The sequence below is a fragment of the Diabrotica undecimpunctata genome, chromosome 4 (genome assembly GCF_040954645.1).
Source record: "Diabrotica undecimpunctata isolate CICGRU chromosome 4, icDiaUnde3, whole genome shotgun sequence".
Lineage (NCBI taxonomy): Eukaryota > Metazoa > Arthropoda > Insecta > Coleoptera > Chrysomelidae > Diabrotica > Diabrotica undecimpunctata.
In genome coordinates, this window is record NC_092806.1 from 112,690,761 (window position 1) to 112,713,592 (window position 22,832).

A 22,832-nucleotide genomic window follows, 5' to 3' on the forward strand; every position below is an offset into this window, starting at 1 on the left:
TTCTTTTTAGATGAACTGATGATGCTTTCTGAGCAGAAAGCGAAACGTCTTCAATAAATAGATGAAGTAGCCATCGTCTTTGTCTTTTATTTCTCCACTTTGACCGATAAACCCACCACTCTTCGAGTGTACCTTAGGTTATATTGGATTGACGGTCGTACTCCTTTTCTCTCTCTATATATATATATATATATATATATATATATATATATATATATATATATATATATATATATATATATATATATATAGTAAGTAGCAACCCTGCCATAAGCAAAAAATTCTGATGTCCTACCCACTTTTACCACCGATATATTATTTTTATAGATATTGTAACGAGAAAGCTAATTTCAACATTATCCCAGTAATGATTATATATCTAAGAATGGCAATGGCAATACGTAGACCAGAATCTTCGAGACGAGGATCTGCAGGATATACGACGCAGCCAGCGAGAAGTTCATAATGCCGAGGATAAAGATCGACTATTTTAGAAAATTCTGGAACCCTGGAAATATATTTACATAAGTTAGTACCGCTCCTAATATTAAACACGTTACAGTGGTGTTACGGTGTGAGGTAATTTATTAATTAAAAAATTAATTCAACAGTGACTTTTTAAAAAGACTTTTAGAACTTGTGAAAAGTATTATTCATCGGGGACATTCGCGAAGTTCGGTAGTGATTCTTGTTAAAAAGAACATTTTTAAAGTACGTGTGTGCCTGGCCAAAGATGCTGCTAGTAGACCCTTCAGTCAAACAGTTGCGTGAGCAACTGGCAGAACGTGATGAAGACTGCAGTGGGCCCAAGAAAATCCTTCAAGAACTACTCAAGGATGTTATCAACAAGAATGGAGATGACCCAGAGACATTCCAGTTTCTGTCAGCAGAAGAAGCAGTTTTAACGAAAATAATTGATGAAAAATTCAAAAATGTTTCCAAAATGTCTCAAATTATTAAAGAAGCAGCTAGACAAAAAGACGTGAAATTCGAAAATGTTTCTAGAAGATTCGTCGAAACTTCTCAATAATTAAAGAAGTATGTACACAGAACAATAAAAAAATTGAAGAAGTTTCTGGAAGATTCGATAAGATACAGAAAAATGTAAACGACGGAGAAGAAAAGATCAAACAATTAGAGACCATGATAACCAATACAAAAGTGCCACCACCAGTTAATGCGGTAGGTTTAGATCCTGTAGTGAAAGAAGAATCACCTAGAGACGAAACGACACATCATATGAGATTCACATTGCCACCATTTGTAGGGAAGTCGACTTGGTCCATATACCTCGGACAATTTGAAGCTATTGTGACAGTCAATCATTAGACAGAACAAGAAAAGGCTGTTTCCTTGACTGCTGCTTTACGAGGTGATACTGCGGATATGAAAGATCAATATGATTCTCGATGCAAGGTGAAAGCTTTGTTCAACTTAATCTTGTTTGGCTTTATAATCCACAAATCCTATAATATGTAATTAAAAAGAGAATAAATGTAAGAATTAAGAAGTTGCCAAAAGGTAAAGTAAAAGTTGTTCACATAAATCGTCTGGTACCTTATGCTGGCTCAAATGAAACAGAAGCATGAACCCTTCAACATGAGATCAAAGATGACCGGCGACCAAGCTTTAAGGAATTTATGTCAAATTACGCAGAAAAAAAAGAGTGCTAGATTCGGCGTGACCACAGGAGTTCAACAGAACCTATTTAGTGTTCCGGTAAACGTCTGTCTAGCCCACTGTGTTGTCCAAGACTTCGAGATGACTAAGGGAATCTCCTTCGTATTCAATAAGAAGTTCGGTCGTTTGGATGAGTTAAAAAATCAGCAGCCTAAAATTGGAAGAGTACTGAAATTAGAAGATGGTCTCGATATTTGCTGTATATAGTGACCAGGAAGTCATACATATATAGACAGGGCAAGCCACGAGGGCATATCGCGTGCTCTGACTAATATTTAAAGGAAATTGTATGCAATTATGACTTCAAACATTTGGCTGTACTAAAGATAGGTCATGCACTAGAAAATTTGGATTGGAAGAAGCATGCTTGAAGTGATCTTCCGAGAAACCAGCGTACGAATTACTGTGTGTTGCATTAACCCAAAGAGGTCGTGCCGTTGAAAGATAGTAGACTGTTATTTCTTCTTGAAGGGTTTATTCAGAGGTAAAGAGTCCTGTAGATTCCGCCATCCTGGGCCTACAGATAGAGTTGCTGATCGGGACGCTCAAATTTAAAAAGGGAGCAGTATAACGAGAAATAATGACGCGCAAACCATAATCTTTTAGACGAGGATCTGCAGGATATACGACACGGCCAGCAAGAAGTTGTTAATACTGATGATGAAGACGAACTATTCTAGAAAATTCTGGAACCGTGTATTTGTATATATAAAAGCCGCGCTGATATTAGTTTAGTTTAGTTGATAATATTATCGTACTGTAGGCTTATAAATAAATATAATTTACATAAATTAGAACCGCTCGTTTTATTAAACACGTTACATATATTCGATTTAAGTTGTTATTTCTTAAACCTTCAACCAGTGTTTTCAGGGGCATATTAACATAAGCTTTATCTAAGGATCCTGTCGTACGAGCGCTAATGTTATCGCATTAGCGTCTGCCCAACCGGACAATGGCACTACCATGGAATAAATTGTACGAACGACATTGCCGCGTTATCCCGACGGCAAGCTTTGCTAGCGCGACCGGTCGCGTTAGTATATCTTAGTTGACGCGTTGCATATCGCGCGCATCAAGTTCTACGTAGCGCTGACAAAGCGGACAAAGCGATCTGAACGCGACACAACTACAGTCACGTATAACTTAAAAATTATTCACCGTTTTCCGAGGCGGCATTAGCGCTCGTACAACAGCTTTCTGATATTTAGGTTCCTTTCTATAGAAAATGTCACACTGAGAGTGCAGTACGGGTAAGATACGGCAATGCTTTTCTTATGGAGAATAAACGCGAATCCTATAGAAATGGTGTGGAACCAAGTTAAGCGATATGTAGGTATCCATAATACCACTTTTAAAAACGACGAGGTACGCCAGTTGATCGACGACGGTTTCGCACGCATCACAGAGCAAAATTGGCGCAATTATGTCACTCATGTTGTTGAGAAAACGGAAACTGAGATGTGGACTGCGGACAACCTGTAAGATGACGTAGACCAATTGATAATACACGCGAACACAGGGGAGAGTAGCGAAAGCGAATCCAACATCTCGGATGTAGAGGACGACTTTATATAATTAATTGAATATCTGTGAATAACCTCGATTATTTTACACTGTATAACCAATAAAATGCATTTACCAGTCCAATCAGAGTATGGGCTTTTCGGATATTGGGCTGGGTGCACGGAAATCGAGTTCCCGGAGGTTCCACCCTGTATATTTATAGCTATCAAGAAATGTAATTTAAAATATATTTGTTAGTTTAATAAAGTATAAATATAATATAATGTTAAATAACTTACACTATAAACCTTATACCTGCTCATCTGGTCAAGTGTGGGCAAGGAAAACCATTATCCCATATGGAATAACACAAGGTTTCGCTGAAAACTACCAGGTTGCTATGCCAAGGAACTAGGTAAACTTATGTTGTGTGTAAAAAATGCGAGACTGCATTATGTTTTAACAAGGACAAAAACTGCACTTCAGATTTCCACAAAAAAAATTTCATAGTAGGTGTTAAAATTTCGCAGTGATTCAACTGCGCAACTTGTTTTTTTAATAACATCGCCGGGATTAAAAAATGTGCAAAGCTTTTTCGATATTCCTGTTCCTGATAATGTTTCACATATTTACAAAAGAAAAAGTTTTTCTTGGATATTGGGCTGGGTGCACGGAAATCGAGTTACCGGAGGTTCCACCTGGTATATTTATAGCTATCAATAAATGTAATTTAAAATACATTTGTTAGTTTAATAAAGTATACAGTTTTATAATAAAATTCTCGCTAAAAACTTTTAGCGAGAGGTCTTTTTATTCAAATTCATGCTTCTTATTTGGCTACTTGAAGGCAATTATTTTATCAATATATTATTTTATAATAAATAACAGAGCCGGGCGTGGAGATCTGGGTACGGTTCTGTGACTACCACTTGGACCTGTTTGTATCGCCAAGCACAAGGCGTGAAATCCGGCAATTGTGCATTCCTATATTAGCCGTACTGCACTCTCGGTGTGACATTTTCTATAGATTCCTTTTAAGTAGTTGTTTAATTGGGAATATATTATCAACGCAAGATCTACTAGCCCAGAAACTAATCTGTTCTTGAATTTCTTCCAGGTCTTCTTCTATTCTTGCTTTAAATACCTTTCCATATAATCCCACGGTAATTCTGACAATGTTGTTGGTTTTTTTTTATTGATAAAGCTTACTATATGCTTAATTCGTTATATAAGTTTTATGTGAATCCTTAAACAAAAAAAAACAGAAAAGCATCTGGGCCAGGAAATATCGCATCTAAATTATTAAAATATGGCAATGCCAAATATAAATTAATATGATGGGAAAATAATTATATAATGTAAACATATTTAACAACTCGTAAACGCAGTTTGTTGTACGATATTTTGTAATACACAATTTCTAGCTATCATAGTTAAGGAATAAACTTGTTTTTTCTAATTTTCTCGGAATCGGTAGTAAAAACTTCCGGTTTAAGAAGTTTCCCCGACATAACTTTTATAACTGAATTCAAACCGATCATGAATTTTTCATAATCTGTTGCAGTTTTGGCTGCATTAATCCCCAGACATACAGACAGGCCAAAATAAAGGATGCATTTTTTTTAATTCTATTTTGATCTTGATGACATATATTAGAAAAATCCTAAATAAAATGTGCATAGTTAAAATAAACCAATTTAAATAATTTTAGTTAAAAATAAAGATGCATAATGTCCAATAAATTTGCTTTATCGATTAGATTATAAGATTAAAGTTAAGTGAAACGAAATTGAATTTTTAATATTGGAAACCGAAATTGAAAGAATTTAATCCTATTAATAAATTTACTCCTCCAATAAAGCTTTATTTATTATTGGCGAATACTAACTTAATGCTCTAATTCATATTTTATATTAATTGAACAGATGATTGATATAAAGGTTTATGTTACATTTTGTTTACATTTCGAATTACTGACAAACAAGGTCCCTACGGGAATAAGATGACCATTTCAAGCAAACACGATCTATCAACAGTTTACGATTAATTACACATATTGAAGAGTTAGGTATAAGCATTTAACTTTTGACCAAGATATATCTAAAACGTATATCGATAACACAAATATATAATATAACTAATTGAAAGAAACTTACGTTTTAAGATATGCATGATCTCTTGCGAAGCCTGCGCTGTGTTAAATTGACTTAGAAGATCCATGACGGTGTGGTTATTCGAATCTCTAATAGAAGTATTAACACCGTGTTCCAAAAGAGTCCGAACCACTTCCACTTTCCCGTATAGAGCTGCTTCGTGTAACGCTGTCCCCGCTTTGGTTCGCATGTTGACGCTGAATCCAGCACGAAGTAGCACTTCCACAACGGCCCTGCAACAAAACAGGTAGATCATTATATATATATATATATATATATATATATATATATATATATATATATATATATATATATATATATATATTTAAATTAATCTCTCAGGGTTAATCGGGCTTTATATCTACTTATGTATTGCATTTAGATTCATTAGAAGCCAATGGGAAGTAAAACACAAATATAAAAAAACACAATTTTTTTACATGGAAACTGTGTACAGAATACACATGTAAAATTTCCTTAAAATCGGTCCTGCCGTTTCGGAGAAGAAAGGCAACAACATGCTGTGTTCCCCAGCAGTCAATCATCTAAATACTAACCGCGCCCGACACTGCTCTAATGAAAACCGGTATATTCATTGTGGTATGGCTATTGCCCAATTTATCAATACTGACATTTATTGATTAATCCTAGTTTCCTTTGTTAGTCATAGTATGGCGTCATCTATAAGTTATATTGCGATTTAAACTGTTTTTGAAGTCTTTCCGTACAATTTTTTGCAAATTATCTTTTACACAAACCTTCTCCTGATAATAAAGGTCGTATAAAACATTTTGTATAAGAGTATAATGTAACTGTTTTTATGGTAAATAAATCCGTTGCTTCTACTATTTTTCACCTATTAGACCTTCCTAGGACTTGAAAAAAATATATCAAAACGAAAATTAGCCAAATCAATTCAGTCGTTCTGGATTTATTTTAAAACAGTTATAAGAACATAAAATGACGTTTGGTATCGTATAAAATATTTTGAATTTACAATTAAATAAATTAGGGTCATTCATCAAGATAAAAAATATCCTATCTGCTAAGTTGGACCAACAAATACACTTTCACAATTGAACAAACAGTGACACTATATATATATATATATATATATATATATATATATATATATATATATAAATATATATATATATATATATAAATATATATATATATATATATATATATATATATATATATATATATATATATATATATATATATATATATATATACAGTATACTCCCTCTATAACGAACACGGTTATTACGAGGTTTCGCTTATAACGTGATACATTAGATGTCCCGTGAAATTTCTATTGAACTATAACCGTCTATAGCGAGGCAAATTTGGTTATAACGAGAGAAAATAAGATCCAAAAACGTGTTTTTTACGTTTTTGGTCGGGTCGTCGCTATAAATAAATACCTTTTCAAACAGCCCCTCAATAAACTTAACTGCAGCCCGCAATAAACTTCTTTACAATGAATAAATACAACTGTTTCACATCTTTAGAAAATATATGATAGAATGATACTGGACCATTTAAAGCAGTTAAAAATGACAGAGTTCTTAAAATTGCAGAAGCAATAGTTTATGATATCCTTGAAAATAAGCTTTATACATTATGTAGTTGGAAAAAAATATAAGTAGGTACAGATTTTTTGTTTTTATGTATATCATTGATAAGAAAAGTAAACAACTCTTTTATGCTTTAATATATTTCATTGACAATAAAAGTAAATAACTTTTTTTCAAAAACGCCATTCAAACAATATTTATTAGCATCTTATATTGCTCCGAATGGCTTCATTATAGGAAGTTAATGGTTTAGAAAACTACAGATTCATATGTATACACAGTATTATTATTGTCTGATATAACGAGATCGGCTTATAACGAGGTAATTAGTCTGTCATTTCAGTTCTCGTTATAGAGGGAGTCTACTGTATATATATATATATATATATATATATATATATATATATATATATATATATATATATATATATATATATATATATATATAATATTATAGTTTAAATTTCGCACTATCGTGGAGATCATCATATTGTAAAATGTATTATTTTGATCTTCACAATTATGTTCTCGATATTATTTGAAAACAAACAAGGATTTCCGTTGAAGCAGATTGTTTACCGGTACAGCGAGATGCACACACGATCACTTCAATGCCGTAATAATTTTGGATCATCTTCGGTAGAATGGCTTCCTTCCGCATCAGTTGTAATCGCAACTAGTCGTATTCGACAATCCATAACACACCACTGACATCTATAATTGCTTATTAGTTGCGGACGTATGTGTGTGCGTTCTGTGCTGTATATTTGTTGTTTAAATCGCGCCACTACATTGGTGGATTTTACCTTCTGCCAGTGCATCAGGAATTACATTTTTATAGGTTTAGGAGAGGACTGACACAAGTAATTAAAATGCCGAGATAGGAGTGAGATATTTTCAACGATAGTGGAAACGTTAAGTATACACATTATAATGCATATTTATAATGATCCATCGAAAAAATGTCGTAATTGAGAGAACACAATGCAGTTCGGATTTGCGTTGGAAATAATGACTTTTCTTAAACGGAATAGTTTCCAAATTTTCTTTAAGCAAGTCATGAATATTGGGAGCTAATTCGTGGGGTATGTTGGCATGTGTCCCTCGCTTTTTTGTAAATGAATCCCCCTCAATTACCTTCTTTTGTACTACACAAATGCGCTTCACAGATACTTGAAAAAGTTTTTGGATCATGGTTCGACATGTTTTTATTCTGTCACCCTTTTGAGACACGAAATATTCCCATGTATACGCTTGTAAAACTTTTGGATTATTCTTGAGTCGTTTACGGTCCATATTAAGTTTTTTCATACACTGAGCCAACAAAGAGTCCTGTTGAGGCTTTGCTTGTAAATAAAAGTGTTGCAATATATGTTTTTGATCATCGATACTTAAATGGGTAAGACATTTGTCCAGGCAGCATTTTATGATTAACAGAAATGACTTAGCTGCAACATCGCGACCTGTCAAGGTGACGTATATTTTACCTGATTGCCTTTTAACTTTTCTTTTTTCTCGCGTCACATTAATCTTCTTACTTAATCTTGTCAGTTTTTGTCTAACTACCTCTTCGTCAGAATCCATTTTTAAAGCTCAATAAACACACTTACGTTAACGATAAGCGAACGAACAACGGACGCGAACACAAAATGTTTTGTTTATCGAATGCCACAGGTTTGAGACAAAGTAATAACAAATAAGCTGAATCAAATTATAACCACAGAGAGGACAAAAAAGAAGGCTAGAAACAGCAGAGACGAAAACACTTGATGTGATGACAAAAATTGATGTTAAGACACTATGGGACAGAGCCAGAAGTACAGATATACGACGTAGATGCAAGGTGGAGAACATCAAGAACTGGGTAAAAAATAGAAGAGTAGAATGGAACGATCATATAAGCCAAATGACAACAAATAGAGTAGTAAAGACGTCAAGAGACGGTTACCTAATAGGAAGACGATCAGTAGGAAGACCACGAAAACGATGGAACGACAACTTACTGGAGGCACATTGAAAAACAGACAGAGTCGTGTCTATATAAAAAGAAAAAACTAATAGAAAAAAATAAAAATAATGACAGGTATATTTCCTTTTTCACCTTTAGAATATATTCATCACTGTGATTGAATCTACTGGGGCAGGTTATAAAAAAATAAAAACTTATGGTGAGTTGTGTTTTCACCACTATTAAACATAAACTAATCTGCACTAACTTAAACTTTTTTTTGTTTCGTTTTTGGCTGGTGTTTTGTTGGTTGGCTACATACTTTTATTCATACTGTTTTACTACTTATTTTATTATTAGCAGTTACTATCAGACACTTCTTACAAAATTATTCCCAGCCCCTACTGGCAGAGTACAAATGTCGCGATCTTCAATCACAACCTTTCTTTCCGATGCCCTGATCAAAAGTGACCTATATAAAAAATTCATTCTCAGCCAGAATGAGATGGAAATCCCGCTAAGTGGATTTTTGACAGAAAATTCTCTGCGTAGATCGCCGGTCCAGCTCGTTTGAGAATTCAGCAATTATATCGGTTGTGTCAACAAACACTTTAAGTATGTTTAGTTTTTAACAAAATAAAACGTATTTATAGGAACTCATACAAATCTTTATGATATACAGGAAAAAGAAAATGCTACAATACTTCTGGTGCAACAGAATTCAAGACTTCTTCTTGTGGTGTCTATCCGTTAGGGATGTTGGCTACTAGCATGGCAATTCTAACTTTATTGACCGCAGCTCGAAATAGTCCTGAAGTGGTCAGGGAAAACCATTTTCGTAAGTTCTGGAGCCAAGATATTCTTCTTCTTCCTGGTCCTCTCTTTCCGTAGACCTTTCCCTGTAATATAAGTTGCAGCGGGATATATATATATATATATATATATATATATATATATATATATATATATATATATATATATATATATATATATATATATATATATATATATATATATATATATATATATATATATATATATATATATGATCGTTTCGCCTTTTATGTCCAAGATATTCTAGCTTGCGTTGTTTCACTATGGATATAATTTCACATGTTTTATCTATCCGACGTAGAACCTCAATGTTTGTTATTCGGTCCACCCAGGAGATCCTCAGTATCCGTCTATAACACCACATCTCAAACGCCTCGAGCTTTCCCATGGATGCCTCGGTTAGTGTCCATGATTCAACCCCATAGAGCAGCAGTGTAAATACGTAACATCTCAATAAACGGATTTTCGTTTTTAAGTCATCTCAACTGAGTGGTTCCATTGGTCGTTTATGGTGGTTCCTAAATAGTAGTAACGGGGCACTTGGAGTATTTGTTGCTGATCTACCAGTAATTGACTAGGTGGAATCTGCTTCTTACTGATGACCATGTACTTTGTTCTCTTGATGTTAAAATCAAGCCCTTATTCTTGACTGATTCTCCACAATTGCGTTACTAGTGTCTGTAAACCTTCTAAACTGTCTGCAAAGAGGATGGCGTCGTCTGCATATGTGATGTTATTCAGGCGCTAACCATTTATGAGAATACCCTCTTCGATATGCTCTAAGGCCTGGCTCATGACGTGTTCCGAATAGACGTTAAATAATAGGGGTAGAGTATGCAGCCCTGTCATGCTCCTCTCTTTATTGCAACTTCTTCTGTTAGTTGGTCTTTCACCCGAATGGTTGCTGATTGGTTGTAGTATATGTTCTTGATTACTCGAAGGTCTTTGTTATCCAGATCAGTTGCCTTTAGTATATCCATGAGCTTATCGTGCTTGATTCTGTCGAAAGCTTTCTGGTAGTCGATAAAGCATACGTAAATATCGCAGTTGACGTCTCTGCACCTTTGAAATAATACCTGAACCGCGAACAAGGCTTCTCTTGTACCTAACGGATCCCTGAATCCAAACTGCGTTCGTGAGATCTGTGACTCGCATTTCTGATAAATTCTTCTGTGTATTATCTTTAAGAAGGTCTTAAGAATGTGGCTCATTAGAGTGATAATACGATGCTCTTCGCATTTTTTTGCATTAGGTTTTTTAGGTATAGCAATAAATGTAGATTTTAACCAGCTCTCTGGGATTTTTCCCGAGTCATAGATTTTATTGAACGTTGTCGTAAGCCATTTTACTCCTTCGTCTCCCATGATTTTTAGAAATTCTGAATGAAAGTTGTCGGGCCCTGGTACTTTGCCTGCTTTGGTTGCTTTAATTGCGGCTTTGACTTAGTCTTGAGTGATTGGTGGTCCTGTGTCGTATTCCATAATCATCTGGTGGTTATCTCTGTCATCATCGAATGTCTTCTCAACGTATCTCTTCCATATATTCTTTGTTTGTTTAATGTCTATTACTGGGTCGCCATGTCCTGATCTCTTGTGTTTGTACATTCCGGCTGAATCTTTTACCTTCTTGTGGAGATTAAACGAGTCGTGTCAACTTTCCAATGATTCTATTTATTTAATATTTCTTTGTGAATTCGTTTATACTCCCACATGTCTCTGTTTTTAGCTCTTTTTCTATTCTCCATCATATTTAGGATTTTATCAGTAATCCACTCTTTCCTTTTAACCGTTGTTGGGCGAAGATATTTATCTAGGATTGTCTGATTAATTTGTTGTAGTTTTGTCATTTCGTTATCTGGTTCATTAGCTTTGTCTGTATTTTTTAATTCTTTTTCTATATAGGTTTGTATCTGGTGCCTGGTGTCTTCATTTTTTAATGGTCCTAAATCGTATTTTCTTGCTTTTGCACTGTCTATCTTCTTCAGCTTTAGTCTGTTGTTAACTACCAGTGAGTTATCAGCACCAGGATATGTTTTGGCTGATGTTATTGCGTTACTGAATCTTTTATTCACCATAATGTAATCAATTTGGTTTCTGATGATGTGATCTGGGGTGTTTTGAGGTGATCTCCACGTATATAATCTCCTAGCTGGTAGTTTAAAGAAAGTGTTGGTGATTACCAGTTGTTCTTCCACAGCGAAGGTGATCAGGCGATCTCCGCATTCGTTTCGTTCCCCCAGTTCAAAGGGTCCTACGGTTTCTCCACATCTACCCTTTCCCACTTTGGCATTTAAGTCTCCTATAAGCATTTTTATTTCGTTTTTGTGAAGTTTTTTCAGGACACTCATTAGTTCCGAATAGAAAGTTTTGATCTCTTCGTCTGATTTGTCTGCAGTAGGTGCATATACCTGGATTATGTTGGTCTTAACAGGGAAGGTGTTAAACTGAATAAGGAGTATTCTCTCTGGGATTGGGACGAAGTTTGTGACGTATTTAGAGATGTTCTTATTCACTATGATACCAACTCCGTTAATATGTAGGTCTTCGCTATTTCCGGAGTAATAAATCTGGTGGTCATGTACTGTGGACTGTCCAGATCCAGTCCAGCGCATTTCACTTACACCCATTATATCGATAGCAAGTCTATCCATTTCCTTAATTGCATTGTGTGTCTTGCCCTCCTCGTACATTGTTCTCACATTCCACGTAGCGATCGTAATTGTTGATCTGTGGATTTTTAAGGAACAGAGATTTCTCTGGTTGACGACCTGGGGAGCCCTGTTATCCTTGTTATATCTCCTCCTGCCGGACCTTGGTATCCGAGAACCATGGTCAGTAAACTGTGACGTATTAATACTGATACTTGCCATTCTAAGGGACTAGGGATGTTTAATGAGGTAGTTTCCCCTTGCTTTCCTCATCGCAGTGTAGGAGCCATTAAAACTACTTCAGTCGTGCCTCCTAGTGTCCAATGATGAGCCGGTCCAGGATCCATTCCTATACGCCACAACTTGGTACTGAAAACGCTGCTTCCGTTTCCAGAAAAGAGGAATTCAAGACTAAGTTTATAAAATAGTAAAACAGAGAAATTATCTCTTGAACAAGTATAAAATATAAACGAGACGGGCCAAATATTAAAATTTTACCAGCAACGACGTTCTAGTGTTATTTAATGTTCCAACAATCTCTAATGATGATTGCTATGAAGATGACACAAAATTAGTTTTTCTTTCTCCTAACGTGACGAGCAACCGATGGACCAAAGAGTAATGGAAAGTTTAAAAAGACGATAAAAGCGTAAACTTGTTTCTGAAATTCTGCATTATTCGGAGAGTGAAGACAAAGGTCTTTTACAAGTCATCAAAAAGTTTAATATCTAGGCCATTGTTTAAATTTAAATACGGTTGTATGAATGAATCGACACATTCCTCCTGCCCTCTTGACCCATTTCGATTCATGTCCGTCATAATGGAATTTAAAATCGATGGGCGTGGGAGTCGATAGTCGATCTACAGACAGTCGTAACGTAAGTTGACTGTTGAGCAGAGCACACATAGAAAGTCGTTCATCTCCGTTTGTATAGGTATCAAGAGGCCACGTGGTATCCAACCGGTAAGTCAAACCAATAGTTTCCTTATACCTTTAGCGACGTTTTGATTGTTTATTACCACCACTATAATTTTATTCGAAGACAGCCATAGTGAGTATTTCAACGTTCCAAGAAATGCCCTCTTTAACGTTTGTTCAATCTTAAAAAAAAAACTTTTAACCACATGTTGAGAATCTAGTGATCTCGAATGTTGCAGGGACTGAAGATGAAGAAAACAAATCTTCAAAAGTTATCGGATAACGAAGCATTACAGCCAGAAAATGTGAATCATTAATGAACATTTGTAATTTTTCAGCAACAGATATTTAAATTTCAAATCAAATCACAATATTAATATTAAAAAGGGAATTATTAAATTCTTATACGATAGAGCCAAAATTACTTGTTCTAACGAAAATTCGTTCTTGGAGGAAAAACATTTGTTAACAACTGTTTTATTAAAAAATGATTATCCTTTATCGTTTATAAATAAGGAATTTTCAACAATCGATCGAATAGAACAAAACAACTTAGAACGAGATCCTACAGCATATGCAAGGAATAATACGAGGAAAATAGCAATACCATACATAAAAGGATTATCGAAAAAGCTTAAAAGGATAGGAAATAAATTCAACATTTCAACAACATTCAAAACAACAAACACGTTGAGATCTATTTTGTCCAAAACCAAACCTAACAATGAACAAGAAAGGACAAAGAATTGCATTTATAAATACCTTGTGAATGCGATCAGTTTTATTTAGGTGAAACATCAAGACCATTAAATGTTAGAATAAGTGAACATCAATCCTATATTAAAAATAGAGAATTTGATAGATCTCAAATCTGTAAACACGCATGGGATAATGAACATAGGGTTCAATGGAATGATTCAAATATAGTCCTAAAAGAAACGGATGGTAAAAAGAGAAAAATCAAAGAAGCGGCTCTAATTAGGCTAAATGAGACCAATTGTGTCGCGAATTCCTCGGCAGAATGTAGTAGGATCTGGTTACCCATATTGAAAGAGGAAGTTATTAAAAGAAAAATACCAGTATTGGTAAGTCAGTAACATATAGAGAATAAATACATCATTTATGTTTTTTTAATAACAAACATATAAAATCGGAATTTGGTGTTTATTGAAGGTAAACTAAATGCACGATCAAATACTTACCATGTCGGGATAGTATTATGAGGTTTTTTTCCTGGTTTTTCCCTCATAATTTACTATGGAATCACTAACAGGAGAATTTTACTGTCATCATGGCATGTATTTGTCTTTTTAAAGACGAATTACATGTTATGATCTTTTCTGACGGATATTCTCAAGTTAAAGTTGATTTCATGTAATCGAATGAACTATCTTATACGTAAAGTCGTCCCAGGAACGCAACTCAACAATATTGGCAATATCATTTTAAAGTCGTCTACTTTAAAATGTATAAGGTATGTCTGAATTGTCAATATAGATGAGTCAGATAAAATTAAATTATTAGAAGAATTTTTCACTAAGTAACAAAAAACAAAATTTGTTTAATTTACTAATGTTTGTATTTTGAGAACGATTTCCGAAGTGGAAATTGAAACGTCAATAAACGTATTTTAACCTTTAATTGTGGCTTATTCCCATTTAAATATAAATTAATTTAAAATGCCACAAGAAAATAGCTTCAGAACAATATTTTTCAGCATATTCATAATGACTGTCTCCTTCTGCCATAAATGTCATGTCATCCGCAAAGGTAGCCATTGTATAATTTTTAAAGTCAGGGATATCGCTAGTGTACAATAGATATAGTACTTGACCTGGTACATTATCGTAAGGTACTTCTGTCTTGATTTCTACGAAATTTTTAGGAATACGATTTCTCTTGTTTCATTCTAAGTACCTGTCTGTCAAGCATGTCAAATTTGAGCTTATTTCCATCGCAGAAACATCTCAAATTTTTGGAATAGTCCCACACATGTTTTATCTTTTCAAATGGTTTTTCGATAATGATTGGTTCTCTCTAAAAATAAACTGATAGGTGGGAATCAAATACTGATCTTCTACTATTGGTTTTAGTCTCATAAGGAGTAATTTGACAAATATTAAGTAGAATTTTTGGCGTTTTATATTTATAAATTTTAATTTTCTATTATTTCTTGAGATTAAAAGTAATATTGATTCCTTTATATAGTTTGTGGTTTTTTATTTAAATGAATTAGATTGGAACAGTTTTAATGAACAATTAACAACACTTTGTGCTGTTTTTTCACAAAAAAGCATCGAGAATGTCAAATGCGACTTTTACGATACAACTGCAAGAATCTACGAGAATTACGTTTCATGAACGTAAGTCTTTGAATTATTTTCAATACATATCTGTAACTTTAGGCGGTCTTAACTATATTTAACGAGATACACAATCTATTGCCAACTACCTTAAATAATTTTTTATTACATGACAAAAAAAGAAGAAAACTTTCCTACACATCGATCTCTTGTTTACTTAGTAACCGACAAGAAAGTCAAAATTTTAGTTATGAACACATCAAATGAATGTCAAAGTTACCTTTTTTAATAATTTGGTCTATTTTCGTCATCTTCGTTACATCTCAAAGAGTTAAGAGTCCCGGAGAAGTACTAGAATTAAAAACAGATAGTTTCAGAAAAGCGGTAAAAGCAAACAATTACCTTCTGGTGGATTTCTACAAGACATTTTGTCATCACTGTCAAAGATTAGTTCATAAATACGAAGAAGTGGCGATTAAACTGAACATGCTTGGATCGAATATACAAGTTGGCAAGCTAAATGCTTACAAGCATCCTACGATAGCAAGAGAAGAGGGTGTAGTCAAGTTTCCGTCGTTGAGGATGTACAAGTATGGAACTCCTTTAAAATATTATGGAGAGAAGAAGGTGCAGGACATTATAGATTGGGCTTTAAGAAATGTGGATAGAGTGTAATTGTGTTGTCAATAAATCAATACAAAATAAAATTACAAAACGTCTATTTTACTACTACTATTTTACGTTTCTTTGGATTTGGATATTCCATTTCAATGGAATTTACTTTAGTGTTTTATTTGTATAAATATTAGTGACGTATACAGATAAAAAATATTTGCATTTTTATCTTTCCTAATTACCGTTTCTGAGGTCCTAATTAATATAGGTGACCAACATGCACTTCAAAAATAGCTTTTGAAATCTGTCTAACAATAAAAGGCGTATGAAAGTTAGATAACTTTCTTAGGTGTTGATTTTTGAGTATTAGTGTAAGGACGGTCGGCCCGCAACTCGTCCCCGAGCAGGTACTAGAAGATAATCCTACCCTTAATTTCTACTGATGCTAATTACGATACTAATGACACCACTCAACTGGTCCCCGAGCAAAGTTTCAATTTATTTTCACTTTCATTTTGTAATAATTACTTGCACACAAACATGGAAAGGCGTAAAAGTTTTAGTGAACGTGGAAATCCTGTAAAAAATGGTGAAGTGTGTTGGAGCTTTGTGATTCGCTCCTGTAAAGCTAAAATTTATTTTGTGGGTGCCAAAAACTCGTTTATGAGCAGTGAACTAGAAAATATCCATTAAAAAACCAAATAGGCGGATAGTGAGTGTTGTTAAACGTAAAGAAACCGATGACATTTGTGAGAAGCCTTGTAAATTAATTCATTCTGTTCTAAGAGAAAATCCTGCTCAGTTAATTAGTTTAATAGTCAAAGACATTCACTATATTTGTAACACTATTTATAAGAACAGAAGAAAGACTCTAGCGGTTTTACCAACACGCAGAACAGACGCTATTGCGTCTATAAAAACAATGACTATTAAAACAATAAAAGGTGAAATTTTTATTACCGATGATATTGAAGAAACTATCGTATTTTCGTGTCTAACAAATGTTACCCTTCTTTGTAAAAGTAGCAAATTATATATCGAATGTACATTCAGCTACCGTCCAGATCATTATTTGTAGTTGCTCAAACTGCATATATTGGAAAATGGATAATATTATATTCCACTTACTTTTTGTTTACTACCAAATAAGAAGGAATGTAATAAAAACGGACCAATATGTGTTGCAGTTTTTAAGAATATAGTCGTAGGGAGTACGTACGTCCCCATACGAATATTCATGAGGTGATGTGTGGCCCTCACCAAATAAAACACCAAAAAGCTAAATATACCCCATTCATACAGAGGCCTTTAATGATCGTCCAACGTGGAATCGAACCACTTTTGGTGGGTTCAAGAAAAGGAGAAACAATTTCAAAATGGGAAAGGAAAAGGATACCAGAGCTATTTGCTACAATATAAAAACTTTTGGAAGAGCTCCACACATTAGAAATATACCGGAGTTATTTCTAAATTGAAAAATTGATGAAAGCTTAACATCCAGTAAACAATAACAATTTTGCAATCGCCAAATACTGTTCTTGGGATAGAAGGTTTCATACCACACTATGGTTAGTTTGATGGCGAATGCGGAAATAAACGAAAAAATAATCATGCATACTGGTTCAGCAAAGAACTCGGGATAATGAGCAAATCCATAATGAAGACAAAAGAAAAAACGCGTACAGCGAATAAAAAAAACGAATTTTCAAAAGTTACATTATGAAAAAACACCTAAAATAACGCAAAGAAATTTGAAAGTTATATAAGATATTTTATTACCATAAGAAAAGAATTTAAAACATGAACGAAATTGCACAGATACTAATGGACATATTTTTAGCACTAGCGATGCAATCACATGAGTTGCTATCTTGGTATATATTGAATCTCCTAGAAAGGTATAATACTTTCCATCTCTGAAGATTTTAAATTAGAACCACCATGGGCAGTTTTTTATATTATATTTATTTATATTATAACACAGGATATTAAGACAGGAAGACGATCTGACATGTCTTTTTTATTATACATAGTGGTCATCTTCGAAAGAAAGATCTTAGGATATACGAGCACTAATGTCGTCGCAATAGCAGAGCCGCGTTAGCGCCGGCCCAATCTGACGATGACACTACCATGGAGTAAATTATACGAACGATATTACCATCGACGAGTCCGCGTTATCCCGACGGGAAATGTTGTTAGCACGCAGTTCTCGCGTTGCACATAGCGCGCATCAAGTTATACGTAGCGCTGACAATCCGCACAAAGGATCTCAACGGGGCGCAACTACAATCACGTATAACTTGGAAACCAATCATTAAAACTGCCGAGCACTTTTTGTATGCTGACGACCTTACTTTGGCTGTACAGGATAGAAATTTGAAAAGGGTTGAAACCAGACACGAGGAAGCACTTCGAGACATCTAAGATCGAAAGGGGCAAAAAGAAAGCTGAAGATCAGATGGAACGAACTGGAACACGCGAAGCATCCAATATACCACGGAGTAAAGCTGGACAAAACACTAACTTATAAAGCACACTGCCAAAAGACAGCTCTGAAGGTAGTATCCCTAATAACCTACTTCACAAACTCCGTTACTCTAAATGGGGCGCCCAGCCAAACATCCTCCTAATTAATCACCACGGGCGAGTATGTTTGCTCTGTCTGAGGCAGATCGGCACAAGCTAAGAAATTGAACGTTGCCCTAAACGAAATATACCGAACACCAACAGGGTGCCTGAAAGCAACGCCACTAAAGAAAATATATCAGTCTGAGGGAATCAACCGACCGGACTTGCTAAGACAAACCACGGAGTACACCGAGCGTTTCAGACCGTCATTTGACGACAGACATGTGATGTTGGGTGCGAAAGAGCACTTACACGACGACCTGCCGCTGAAACCCAGGAAAAGTTTTTTCAATGGCGTTCCCGCGGAACCTCTTACCTGGTATGTTTGAAACCAAATACACCGACTGGTTTGAACTAGGACTGGAGGACATGGGCAATGCCGAACCAAATCACTGTGAAGAGAGCCAACAGAGAGTACAAACAGAGCAAAATGGGGCCACCTCGATTAAAATGATACCTTATGCAAACACAATAAACTGCGCCCGATTCTAGACAGAAAACCTGAAATGATCATGCTTGGACACGAAAAAGTAACTAAAGTAAGTTAGGTAAGTACAGAAGACAGCGGCTCAACTAAATGCTATAGTACCATTAATGATGATTTGGTACACCTGAGTTGAAAAAATAAGATTTTGTCTATTATGTATTTCTTCAATAACAACTAAATTAACTGTTACACATTTTTGTTTATTCCTGTTACGAACAATTATACCAATATTGATTATTCGGTGAAATTTTCTTCAAAATTGCCGTAATAATAACTCCTGCATTTTTATCCGTGTCACAATTACCAGTCAACCAACTATCGGTAACTCTGTACAAATACTCTCATTTACGACGCCATTAAATACCTGATTATTTATTTTTCGCTCCGCATGCCAAACAAACATGCATTTCTCGCATGATCGCGTAAACGGCTTGTTAAAGAATTAAAGGCGATCGAGCGAATTCTGTCGGCAAACTCGACTTATAGATAGACGCAGACGTTTGAAATTACACGATGTTGAGGTAGGTTTACATTTACAAAGATGTAAAAAAAAACGAGGTTTTTATATACTTTGACCAGAATGACATTAATCTCATCCATTTTAACTCTTGTATCATTTCTTTAGGTGTTTAATATCATCTATTAAACAATAGCTTTTATTGCCTCCTGTAAAGAACGCTAATTTTCTCAAATACTGTTGTGTATTGCATGTGTAGCCTGGTGGACAAAATCGAAGGAAAACGCTGGTTCGGAAAAAAACAACTGTCCTGACTGCGTAACATTAGACAATTGACAGGACGAACGATCGAGGAATTGTTTCATCTAGCTGCCGATCGAGAAACATTTCATCAGCTTGTTAATACGACGATAGCCAACGCTTGAAAACAAAAACGGCACACAAAGATGTGCATCCTAAAAATTATTTGTTTGCCACATGCTATTAATTTAAACTGTAACAATTATTTGTTTAATCATATTTGTAATATGGCTTAAAGCATTGAGCTTGACCTCATAATTCATTTATAAAAGCACGTAACAGATCAGAGAGATGGGAACCGGTAAAAGTCAATCTAGAGGTCCTAACACTTTAAGTCATTACAAACCTGTTAGTGTCAATAAAACGATCATTTTGTCGCGTCGTCTACTTCGTTCCTCCAGGATCTTCGGGGTCGTCCTCTTTTCCTCCTTCCTATGGGGCTCCATTCGGTTATTCTCTTTATCCATCTGCTGTCGCTAGTTGTTCTTACATGTCCATACCACTTTATTCTTTTTTGTTCTATATATGTTAGTATGCCTGTTTCTATTGATGTTCTTTGCTTTATTTCATCAGTACTTCTCCTATCCATTCTTGTTACTCTGTAGCATCTTCGCAGGCACTCTCATCTCTGTTGCTACTATCTTACTGCTGTTTTTCTTGTTTATAATCCAATTTTCAGCCCCATATGGCATGATACTTCGCACTAATATTTTATAAATCTGTGTTTTTGTCTTCATATTTAGGTGTCTATCCCACCATACTGAGTTGAATCTGGGATTGCTATTCTTGTTTGTCCTCATCATTGCTTAATTTCTTCCTCTGTTGTTGCCTTTTCGTGATTATAAATCCGAAGTATTTGAATTTAACCTTTCCTTTGATTGTTACGTTGTCATCAATCTGTAGATCTTCCATGTCTTCTTCACTTGTAGATAGGTACTCTGTTTTCGCGAGGTTAATATCTAGGCCAGCCTTGGTATATTCTTCTTGTAGTTTCTTCATCATGTAACTGAGATCTTCTTGGTCTTGTGCAATCACTACTTGATCGTCTAAAAAGCTTAACGTATATAGGTATTCGTTTCGTAAAGGTACTCCCATGCCTTCGCATTTTCTTTTCCATGTAGTTAAGGCTTTTTCTAAGTATATTTTAAATAGGGTTGGGGATGTGGAACAACCCTGCTGGAGCCCTTTTGTTGTGGTGAAGTCTCCTATGATTCTTAATCCCATTTTAATGGACACTTTATTTCCTTTATACAGAGCTTTTGCAGCTTCTATGAGTTCCGTCTGTATTCCTAAGTTGTAAATTGCCTCCCATAGTTCTGACCTTGGTACAGAGTCATACGCCTTTCTCAGGTCCACAAATGCCAAATGTATATCTCTATTTTTTACTTTTTTCTTTTCCCACAGTTGTTCCAGTGTGTATATGTGGTCTATGCATGATCTTCCTGTCGTGAAGCCTGCCTGATCCTCCCCGATTTTGCCTTTTATCGCTTGCTTTATCTTTTCTCGCAGTATCTTTCAATACAATCTTCCTATTGATGATATTACGCTTATTCCTCTGTATCTCTATACCACGTCCATTCTCTGGGAGCTGTTCTCCATTTATGGCTTTCTGAAATATCCATTTTATCATCCGGTGTAATTTTTTTGAGCCATACTTTATAAGCTCAGGTGAGATGCCTCTAAGTCCAGGTGCTTTCTTATTTTTGATTGCTTTTATGGCCGTTCTCATTTTCCTATCTGTTATTTCTATTTCTTGTGGTGGGGATCTGCTTCGTCTTCGCCTGTTTTCTTTTCCAATGAATTGTGGTCTTTGTTCTGTTAACAGTTCCGTGTAATAGTCCTTCCATTCTTTGTCCTGTATTTTTCCCAATTTAATTTTTTCTTTTGAGTTTTGTTTCAATCCTCTCAATACTTTCCATGACTCCGAAGTTCTTATTTCTTATGTGGCTTATTTCAGATGCCCCTGAAGATACTCTAGGAACTGAAAGTACTTGGGCAAGATTTAATTAATAAACTGTGCTCGATATCTGCCTTTCATTTGATCAAAGTTTACTTTATAAATGTACAAGAAGCTGAAGAACAGAAAATCAGCAGATAAAGACGGGATATCAAACGAATTACTAAAATATTGTGGAACAGCAATGACAGAACAATTAACAACGTTTAATAAAATTATAAAACACAATAAAATACCGGAAGAATGGAGAACGAGCGAACTAATTCTACTATTCAAAAAACGGAATAATAACAGCCTAAACTTGATAAATACTACCCTAAAACTTACAACTAAACTTACAAGAACTAATAAAACAGTGAATAAGTTTAGCAGATGAACAACAGGGTATTCGTAGTGGAAGATTGTGTACAGATGCAATATGCGTTAATAAGCAAATTACTGAGAAATCACTAAAGTATAATAGACCAGCATTTCTGTGTCTGATTGACCTAAAGAAAGCGTTTAACAGAGTAAAACTCAAAGATGTAATCCATATTCTGTATAATAAATATTAGGGGAACTATCGAAAACATCTACCAAAACAATAAAATGGAAGTCAGAACAGATGAACAAATTATAGAACCTATATAAATAGGCACCGGAATAAGACAAGGGGACTCATTGAGCCCCATATTCTTTAACTTAAGCATGGACGAAATCATCAAAAGTGTTAACAAAGGAACAGGATACAGAATGGGAAACAAAGAAATAAAAATACTCTGTTACGCAGACGACGCAATATTAATAGTCCAAGATGAAGATAGCCTGCAAAG

The 22,832-nt window shown here is 34.8% G+C and overlaps 1 protein-coding gene across 2 annotated transcripts in view; it reads right to left on the minus strand.

Annotated features, from left to right (window-relative positions):
• LOC140439857 (ankyrin repeat and sterile alpha motif domain-containing protein 1B-like) overlaps positions 1-22,832 on the minus strand; it is a 192,851-nt gene that overhangs the window by 103,724 nt on the left and 66,295 nt on the right. For both annotated transcript variants that reach the window (XM_072530012.1, XM_072530013.1), the window contains exon 6: positions 5,343-5,572. In XM_072530012.1, coding sequence (XP_072386113.1) covers positions 5,343-5,572 — 230 coding nt within the window. The remainder of the gene's footprint in view (positions 1-5,342; positions 5,573-22,832) is intronic.